The following is a 10,161-nucleotide window of genomic DNA, read 5'->3' as shown; positions in this document are numbered from 1 at the left end:
TTAACAAATTTTGGCAAGCTATTGGAGGCCGCATAGGTAGCCCCACCCCTTGACAGTTGCCCTGCCCTGCCGGTTGCCACATTGGGAACAGAAGTCCTGCCCCCTGACCTCTGGCCTTTGCCATTCTCATTTGGAAGGGGGGGTTGCCATCTTAAAACCAGAAAAAAAAAAGAATCCTACATTAGAAGTCAAGCACCTTCTATCATATATTTTGATTTTATTACAAAAATATTTGTCATGACTTGTGATTGTGTACTGTATATGGAAAGGATTGCATAATAATTCAAAAAATGTCACTGTTTTAGTGTGTGTGTGGGGTGGCATAGGGTATGTTGGGGTATATGCATGTCAGTGGGGGTTGTGGGTGCAGGGTGTGGGTTGTGAGGGAGGGTGGGCAGTGTAGGGACCCTGCACACACTCCCCCTATGGTGTGCAGCCCCCACTGCCTGGCAGCAGCAGCAGGTCGGGGAGGTCAGGGTGCTCCAGCCTGGCGCAGGCATGGCTCTGGCCAGTGCGGCACAGAGGGAGGGAGGGAGTGGAGCCTGCCCTATCATCAGGGCTCTGTGCTGTGTGCCTGCAGCTCCAGCATTTGCACTGGGGGAAGCCCCACATTGAAGCCTGGCGCTTCCCCTGCTCCCTGCTTCGTGGGTCCCCCCACTTTTGCTGGGAGTGGAGGGAACCCCACTCCCTGCTTCCCCACGGAGTCTCGTGCAGGGTTTGCCATCTGCGAGTGTGGAGCTGCAGGTGCATGGAGCAGAGGCCCTGTGATAGAAGTGGCTGGGCAGGCTCCGGGGGGTGACTCCTTGCCTCCAGTGCAGCACTGGCCATTTCTATTGTAGGGGCTCTGTGCTGCGCCCTTGTAGCTCTGCACTCACAGCAGGGAAGCCCTATGCTGGACTCTGTGGGGAAGCAGGGGGTGGGGCTCTCTCCACTCCCAGCAGGGTGTGGGGACCTGTGCAGCAGGGGGCGGGGCTTCTCCTGCTGCAAGTGCTGGAGCTGCAGACATGTGACACAGCCCTGGCGATAGGGTTGTATCCCCTTTCTTCCTCTACACAGTGCTGACTGGACCATGCCTTTGCCGGGCATGAGCACCCTAACCTCCCTGCCTGTTGCCACTGCCAGGCAGCAGGGCCTGCACGCAATGTGGGGAGTGTGTAAAGGTCCCTACCCCACACCCACACTCTGTCCAGCTGAGCTTCGCGCTCCTGCTTCCCTACCTGCTGCCCCGAGTGAGCAGGTTCTGGCTGCAGCAGGAGCCCTGCCCAGAAGCTGCTGGCTGGGCAGAGCCCTTACACCCAATGGGTGGGAGCAAGGTGCAGTAGGGTATGTTGGGGGGTTGTACACGTGGGCACCTCTTTCCCACCATCATGGGCAGAATGGCTGGGTGGGGTGCAGTTCATTGGGGGGCACAGTGGGCTGGATGAAAGTGCCTGGTGGTCTGGATGCAGCCCACGGACCATATTTTGCCCACCCCGGTTCACAGTTCAGTGTAGTGCAGAGGTACCTGAGCAATCATAGCAGTCTAACCTAACAGCGTAGAGCTATGCTCAGATTAATTTACATTGCTGAAAAGCAGGGTGGATTGGCCTACATAGAGCCCTGTCTTATTAGCTAGACTACTTCTGTGACTGCCTTGTAGCTATCCTAAATGCCTGCCAAAACTAGCATTCTTCAGTGGATGTTGGCATGTTGGAAATGAGCAGTTGACAGGTTTTAGCCCTTAATCTGGCTTGGAGAAGCTGAACTCAAAAGGTTTAGTCAGTAAAAAACAACAAAAAAATCTTCTTTTAAGATGTATTTAAAAAAAATGCTAATATATGCACAATATGTGGGTATGAAATAAACAAGCGCATCTCATTTGTGGTATGGGTGACAGCCACTACATAATAGTGTGTGTGTTGCTTTCCCTGAACTACTCCTATGAGAAGTGGTTTTATATTATACTCTGTAATTTCGGGTAGTTGTAGTGTGCTCTGTGTGTGGGTTTTTTTTAAAAGTGGCATTTTGCTTTGCAGGACATTGAGGCAAAAAAAGAAGCCCAGAAAGAAAAAGAAATTGATGAGCAGGAAGCAAACGCATCGACACTTCACAGGAGTAGGACTCCTTTGGACAAGGACCTTATCAATACTGGAATCTATGAGTCTGCAGGAAAGCAGACTTTACCTCTGGTCCAACTAATTCAGCAATTATTGAGGTAAACTGTTTTAAATTTGTCACTTTTGTGGGTCTGTCCTTCTTGCAGGAACAATATTTTTACATGTATTTTGTGCAATGTGCAACTAAAAAGAAAATAACCAAGTAAGTTTCCCTGGTGGTAGAGAGTGCTCGTTCCCCCTTCAGACCTTTTAGCTGGGAATTTTGAGCAGTTTAAAGGCTAAGAAAATGAGCTTTTTTTCCCAGTTTTTGTTTTTATGGATGGAAAGACCTGCAATAGCTATTTGTAAATCTAGGCTGTGTGGCTTTTGTCTTGCTGCTTGATGTTGATGCTTGTTCCATCACTGCAAAGAATGCATAATAAAGAGAACAGAGAGAACAGTCAGCACCTGCTTGCAAAAAACTGCAATACTGGCATGAATTGGGTATGGAGCAAGATAACAGGACCTCTGAGACATGCTAACTTTATTGCTTTGGGGGTAGGGTGTGTGGAGAAAGTTGTTATGCTTGTTGCTAAGGAGGCGAGGCTTTGAAGAAAGCCTGGCTCCTTGGTAAGACATACCAGTACTGCATAGAAGGAAGAAATTAAAAGATCAGAATGTTCAAGTTTATCTCGCTCTATTACTTAAATGCAACTGTAACAATGTCACTTAATCACATGCAACCCAGAAGTTATTGACATAACAGTTGTCCTTTATAACATACTTTATAATACTTCTACATCAACTAGAAACATTGCTTCGCAAACTATAGCCAAACTAAAGGATGTTGCCCGTCGTATTTCTTCCTGCCTGGATCATGAACATTATAGCAAAGAGCGATCTGCTTCTTTGGACCTGTTGCTACGTTTCCAGCGCTTACTTGTTAGTAAACTTTATCCAGGAGTGTGTGTCGGACACGTCCCAAATACATCTGGTAAGTTACAAACAACTCTAAGCATTTCTATAACAATTGTAAGCAAGTTTTTCCTGTTTGATTTATAAAGGGAGCTACACTAGTTTTTTTTTTTAAACCTGTTATGCTTCAATCACTTTGAATGGTAAACAAACAGTATACGAACAGTGCTCAAGACATATGGGGCAGATACATTATTATGCAAGTCACCTCGCACATTTTATCAGAAAGCTATTGCAGCTTACCAATTTTAGTACATTTAAATTGAAGTTATTCCCTGACAAAGAATGTGATTGTATTGCATTGTAAGACCCAGATGTTTCCAGATTGGATCATTTTGACGTCAGAGACGAGAGAGATTTTCATTTCAGAAAGACCAGTATTATCACTGAGGCTAATGTCAGCATGATTTCTGCAGGGGTTTAGAAAAAGAGAGGGTGTGTGCCTGGTAGACAACAGTTGTGTCTTTCTCATTGTAGGGACCAGGATCTTTTAGTGTATTGAGGAGACGAAAAGAAACAGAATAAAGATAGAATTGGAACAGTCCGAACCATGAGGACAAAAAATGAATTACAAGAAGTTAGGCATCTTAGAGATTTTATATTAGCTCACGTTAGAAATTTGGCTTGCACACTAGTTTTAACTTGACCCATAGTTTTCAAAATTTCCTTGGGATTCTAAGTGGTTTGATTTCTGTAATACCCCAAGAAATTTGGAGTCTGTCCTTGTGTAGTACAAATAAGATTGATCTCTGCCCTTCCCTGTCTTTGATAGGTCCTGAGCTTCTTGGAGTTGGTTCTTTGCTGAAGAAGTACACAGCACTTCTGTGCACACACATTGGCGATATACTGCCTGTAGCAATAAGCATTGCTTTCACTAGTCACAGGCATTTTGCAGAAGTCTCTCGTGTTGTAGATGGAGATTTAACAGGTATCTCTCTTCTGGAAAAGTTCTGTTTTTTCTCATTACCTTCAAATTATTTGGTAGATGATTCCTCAAGCAATTAATAAAGAGTAGAAACAAACAAAATAAACCCTAAAAAAACCCAGAGGTAAATTGGTCCCTATGAGTTGAAAACTTGGAAGGAGGGCAGTGATAAAAGAGGAGGGAACAGTGATTTCTAAAGCAGTAAGTCAAAGGTGCAATGAATTGCTAGGAATCTGTCTCGGAGGCAGCTAATTGCAGATATGTTTGGGCTTAAATCTGAATGTTTCCTTTTTCTAGGTGTTCTTCTTCCAGAGCTGGTAGTTTCTATAGAGTTGCTTCTCAGTAAAAATGCTGCGTTAATGCAGGAAGCTGGTGCTATCCCTCTCTTGGCTGGCTTGCTCGAACATCTGGACAGATTTAACCAGCTTGCCCCTGGAAAAGAGAGAGATGACAATGAGGATTTAGCATGGCCTGGAATAATGGGTATGTTCCTTTCCAAAGCTTTTTGAAATTTTTTTTAGGTCTTCACACAGTTTCTGAAAGTAATATGCTTCTAATATGTAGTACTCTCTCTTATGAAGCACAGTAAAGTCTCTCAAATACTATTTATGCAAACTATAAAGCTTCCCTTCAGCATCTGTACCTTAGCTTCCCCTTATAAGTGCTAATATTGTATTTATAAGGACTTTGTAAATTGTTTTGATTGATAAGTTTAATGAAAAATGAAACTAGCCCAAAATATTTATGAATTTAGGTGAAATTCAGCAAATATGCAGCTGATTTTTTTTTTTTTTTTAAAGGGAAAATGTTTAAACCAAGCATTTTGCCTTTTCAAGTTAGATTTACATGGGAAGTTACACATGGGATATTCACAGAATTCAGGATGGAGGAAACATGGTGGTGGTAGCAATCTCACCCTGTCTCCTCCTTCATTGTAATTCAGTTGGATCATACTGCCTGGAATATGGGAAAGATAGTGGGTTAAAAATCCTTTCTCTGCCTTGTTCAGCACCTCAGGGCTGGAGTGTTGTAGCTGTCATAGTTCAGGATGTTTGTGAAAATTAAGGCTTTTCTTTGGGTAATCTTTTCTTTGACCATCTTTTGTAGTTAGGTATTAGGCACTTCCAAGTGCCTTCCTTCAGCTGTGGGCACTTTGTCCCCAAAAGATACTCTTAATCTCTCCCAACTATAATGGTTCTCAGCCTTGTAGATTCAAGGTCCCTGTTGAAAAATGCCAGCTGTTAGTTTTTTCACTTGCTTTTTTAACGAGTGAGAAATAATAAAACAGTTCTTTTATTGCAGAGAACTCAGAAAAACCACAACAGCTCAGAAGATTCTTATACTGGACTCCTATTTGAAATCTGTTTCGAGACACAGTTAGCCGAGCTGCTCTGAAATAAAAGGCAGGGTAGATTTGCACCTTGTGAACTAACCAAATGTGGGGAGGAAGGAGGCTGAGGATGTGTTTTTGTGAGGTGTAAAGCTCAGTTCCTCAGATGCTGTGTAACCACCGCTTCTCGGTGCTGCTGCTGTGTACCCCCTGGGGCCTTCCCAAGTACACCCAGGGGTATGCGTACCCCTGGTTGACAACCCCTGAGCTAGACAGTGAGGGCAGGTGCCAGTCCCTGCTCTGGAAAAAAATTGATTACATACATCAATGATATTTTGTGTTTGCGTTAAATTGTTGGTGTCCAAAAGTAGATGACTTTTTGTGGATTTTGTTTTCCAATGAACTACTTCAAGATATGAGCCTGTCATTTTAAATTGATTAGAGAGGAAGATGTTAGTTACTTAGTTTCTGTAAATGCTTTTTTCAATCTTCCTGCTGAACATTTTGATTCAAAACTTTTAAGTAGATCCACAAACAACTGTAGCCATTTTATTGCAGCTTTAATTCCTGCAAAATGCCACCTTTTGTTTGCATAGCTTCTTTATGTTAAATACACACAAAGACCTTTAAGAGCTGGTATTTGGGGAGAGCCTTACAATTTTATATTAAAATAGAGAGTAGTTTTGTGTTGTCCTGCTTTTTGCTAGGTTCTCTTCATTACCATTTATTCTCCTCTGTAAATGAATCATCCTTCCACACTTAATACATCATACAGATCACTTCTATTTTTCAGGTTCTTGAGACATGATACTCAGCTTCTTCCAACCAGGGAAGCTTGGGGGATAGTTTCTAGAATTATCTGATTCAAAACTGAAAATACCAGAACAACCTTGCACTTAATAGTGTTCATTCATTTTGTGAAACTTCAGGTTTTTGGTTGGTCTTGCTGAGAACCTGTTTTGGTAGGTACTCTTTGTGGGTTTCATGGTACTCCAGACATACAGCTTGTCATTACTTAGCTCGTTCTGCCATACCAGCGGGTAGTACATTTCGCTCATTGATGGAGATGCCTCCAATCCAGTGGTTCTCAACCTTTTTGGACTTGAGGCATTCTTGATTGGACTTGAGGCACCCCTTCATAACTTCTGTGAATTGAGTGGCGTGCAGCTTTAAAAACTAATTTGTAAGCACTGCAGTATACGTCCTTGCAGAGGGCCTGGGGTGTGGGAGGCTGGGACTGGCTAGGGAAGGAAGAGCTTTAGCTTACACTTATCTGCTTATTTCCCCACACCTAATGGCACCATTTGCAGGATTTGACAGCACCCTGGTTGAGAATCGCTGCTGTAATATATCTATTCCTCATAGATAGGAAGTTCCATGGGTTAGGGCATCTAGTTATCAATAGCTGATAATTTCCTTGAAATTTTCTGGAGAATTTACCTGTTTTGTTTGTCTAGTAAAGTATTTTGATAATTTTGTGCTGTGTTCAGCAGTGCTGCCAGATTACTCAGCTAGTGGCTCTCTAGTCTGAGTTAAATCAGAGAGCCTTGTTTATTTTATTTATTTCTCCCTTAAGTTTTTAGGAGATACACTTGTTAAATATGGATTTTTTTTGCATATATTAAAAGCTTGTATAGAATTTGGCTTTTAAGCATGGCTTTTTAACAAAATGCATTACCAGTCTCTCATAACCAGGGATCCTGGTTTTCTCTGATTTTAAAAATTACCGGTTCTGTGATTAAAAACTCAAAATCTGTGATAAAGATTAAAGGCCCCCCACAGCCCCCTGCAGCGCTGTTGGTGTGCCGCACTCCCCCCCCATAGCCTCAACAGCCCTCCTTATGCCCCTTGCAACAGCCCCCCAGACCCACAGACATGCAGACACAGAGGCACACGCAGACACTGACACCCACCCCAGCAGGTAAGTGTGTGTGTGGGAAAGGGACAGGGCAGGGCAGGGCGGGGGGGAGGGAAGGTGCTGTAGGGGGTAGATCAAGAAGTGGGGGGAGCGTGCTTCTGTGTCCACTCCCAGGAGCAGAGCCGGGGGTGAGGGCAGGGGTGACACTCTGAGGGCCACACACACGCTGGCCAGCCTGACAGGGTTCGCACACAGAGGCTGCCACCGCAACTCTGCCACTGCACCCTGAGCTACCATCCCATGGCCACCTGCACAGCTTCATAGGCAAGTGGCGCAGGGCACAGCAGTGGCAGTGTGGTGGCAACCACCGTGTGTAGGCCACATGCATGCTGCCTGGCCCGAGAGTGGAAAGGGGGACTTGCATGCAGTGGCTTCCACTGCACCGCTGCTTATGCCTTGCGTCTGGCTGCATGGCTCCACAGCAGTGCAGTGTGATGGCAGCTGCGTGCTAGCTGGGGCGCCTGTGCGGGCAAGTGCTGCCACCAGAGCCATGCCCTTTGTCCCTGGATTCTAGAGGTAAGTGGGGCTTAGGGGTGGTGGGGCAGGGCTGGGGAAGATGGAGGCTGAGGGAGCGGGGGGGGTGCTTCTGGCTCTAGGTGGCATATCACAGAAGGGAGCAGGGCCAGGGGTGGGGGCAGGGGCAAGGGTGCCTCTCTGCAGGGGGCTTTGCAGGCAACTGATGCGGGGCGTGGTGTGGTGGTGCCTGCCATGTGCGGGTGGCACACATGCTGCCCAGCTGGCTGCCCAGGGGAGGGGGAGGCTTGCATGCGGCTGGCTGCACAGCTCCATGGCTGGCTCTAAAGCCACAGCAAGCAATGGTGGCTGGGGGGGGAAGGGGCTTGCACGTGGCAGCCGCTGTCACTTACCTGTAGGGCCGTGCCAGCAGCGATGGCCATTGTGTACAAAACCTTCCTGCGCCACTGCGAAGCAGTGTCTGGAGATGTATGGCCAGCTGCAGGGCGGCAGCGGCAGTGTGGCTGTGGCCGGGCAGCACGCAGCCATTCCCACCACCATCTTGCACTGTTTCTGATGGTTCTGCTGTCAGATCAATGAGGAGGGTCAGTGTTGGGGTAAAGGGAATATTTTCAAAGTGTCGGGCACTAGGTAATTTAATTATTTCAGGTTTGTTAGAGTTTACAATTGGCAGAAACAACAGTTGACAAGGAACTATTAACTAGGGGTGTAAATATAGTTTAAAAATATTTGTTTAACTTCCTCAAATTATACTGGTTAAATGACAGTATACACAGCAGCTCAGACAGTTGCTGCTCTGGGCTCCTGGGGCCCTTTGATTGAGGGGAGGGGGGAAGGAAGCAAGCCCAGCCAGACAACAGGGCCTATGGGAAGCCCTGCACTGGGAGGGAGGGAGGGAGCATCTGTGGACCAGGAGCTAATTGCATAGTTATTAGGCTGCTCCCTTTTTTCCCTCCTATGCTGTGTAGTCCCTTTTGCCTCTTCCCCTCCCCTGGTCCCTCCCTCTCTCTTGCCTGCCCTGCTGCCTTCTGATTTCTGCTGGGGCACCACTGGGTTTCCCTTCCCCCACCTTCCCTGCCAGACTGTGCCCACCCCAAGCTAGTAGGTTATCACTGCACTTATTAGTTAAATCAGTGGTTCCCAAACTTTGACAGATTGCTCACCACCAATTTAAAGTGATAAAAATTTGCTGGCGGTACTTAAGGTTGTGTCATACGAAGTAATTTAAGTCTGTTAACGCGTACCACTGACAGGTTGGCTGCGCACCACTGGTGTTGCGTGTACCACCAATTGTGAACCGCTGGGTTAAATTTATTAATTCTTTAACCTTTCACATTCCCTGCTATTAACTAGCCATTTTTCATAGTACTAGATCAGGGAAGGCGATAGACAGGGACTAGTGACTGCTGCTCATGGGACTACAGGAACACCTCCGTGAAACATGGTATCACCAGAGTTCTTATCCACGTGAATTCATATGATAGTGCTTTCATGAACAAACTACTAGTAAAGGAAAAATTAAACAAGCCATTAGCCAGATTAAGCTAAAAGTACAAACACAGCATTTCAGATGTTATTCAAGAGTGTTCAACCAATTGTAATTCTTATTTATGTATACAGGGTACCTAACTGCATAATATTTATAGATTCTGATGGGGATTTTATGTTGGTGATAGGTTACTCAGTACAAACACAGAGTATCTCATTTGTTAGCCAACATACACAATATAAAATTTAAAGTTAGCAGGATTTTTTTCTCTAAAATTCCTTATCACAGGCTGCAAAATGTAGGAAGAAAAAAACTTAAACTATTTTCTGCTGGCCATGTGCCAGCAATTAACCTGGCAGGTGGCATTTGATCTTAATGACCCCAGAGCAGATGATACCACATGCAGGTAAACAAGATGGCTCAGTTAAGGGAGGCTGCAAAGCTGCATGGGGAAACAATTGGCAGACCTTATAATAAATTGGAGCAGAGGTAAGCCCACAGATGTTTCCTTGAGGATAGTTTCATAGTTTCTAGGGTCGGAAGGGACCTGAGCAGATCATCTAGTCCGACCCCCTGCCATGGCAAGAAGAGCACTGGGGTCAAACGACCCCAGTAAGGTGGTCATTCAACCTCCTCTTAACCGCCAGGGTGGGAGCCTGCACCACCTCACTTGGAAGCTGGTTCCAGACCCTAGCCGCCCTGACCATGAAGTAGCGCCTCCTGATGTCCAGCTTAAACCTTCCCTCCGCCAGCTTGTGACCGTTGTTCCTGGTCACTCCTTGTGGTGCTCGGGGGGACAGGGACTCCCCCAGCGCCTGCTGATCCCCCCCTAACCAGTTTATAACAGGCCACAAGATCCCCCCTCAGCCTTCTCTTTTGAAGGCTGAACAGGTTCAGGTCCCGCAACCTTTCCTCATAGGACCTACCCTGCTGTCCCTTGATCATACGAGTGGCCCTCCTCTGGACCCTCTCCAT

The 10,161-nt window shown here is 45.9% G+C and overlaps 1 protein-coding gene across 3 annotated transcripts in view; it reads left to right on the top strand.

The window, feature by feature from the left end:
• Positions 1-10,161, top strand: part of HERC2 (HECT and RLD domain containing E3 ubiquitin protein ligase 2) — a 217,422-nt gene that overhangs the window by 77,039 nt on the left and 130,222 nt on the right. For all 3 annotated transcript variants that reach the window (XM_019524227.1, XM_019524228.1, XM_019524226.1), the window contains exons 20-23: positions 2,016-2,194; positions 2,885-3,069; positions 3,823-3,978; positions 4,273-4,458. In XM_019524227.1, the coding sequence (XP_019379772.1) occupies positions 2,016-2,194; positions 2,885-3,069; positions 3,823-3,978; positions 4,273-4,458 (706 nt within the window). The remainder of the gene's footprint in view (positions 1-2,015; positions 2,195-2,884; positions 3,070-3,822; positions 3,979-4,272; positions 4,459-10,161) is intronic.

The sequence above is a fragment of the Gavialis gangeticus genome, unplaced genomic scaffold (assembly GCF_001723915.1).
Source record: "Gavialis gangeticus isolate Ggan-Ray unplaced genomic scaffold, GavGan_comp1, whole genome shotgun sequence".
In the NCBI taxonomy this organism is placed as follows: Eukaryota; Metazoa; Chordata; order Crocodylia; family Gavialidae; genus Gavialis; species Gavialis gangeticus.
This window is presented reverse-complemented; position numbering and strand designations above follow the sequence as displayed.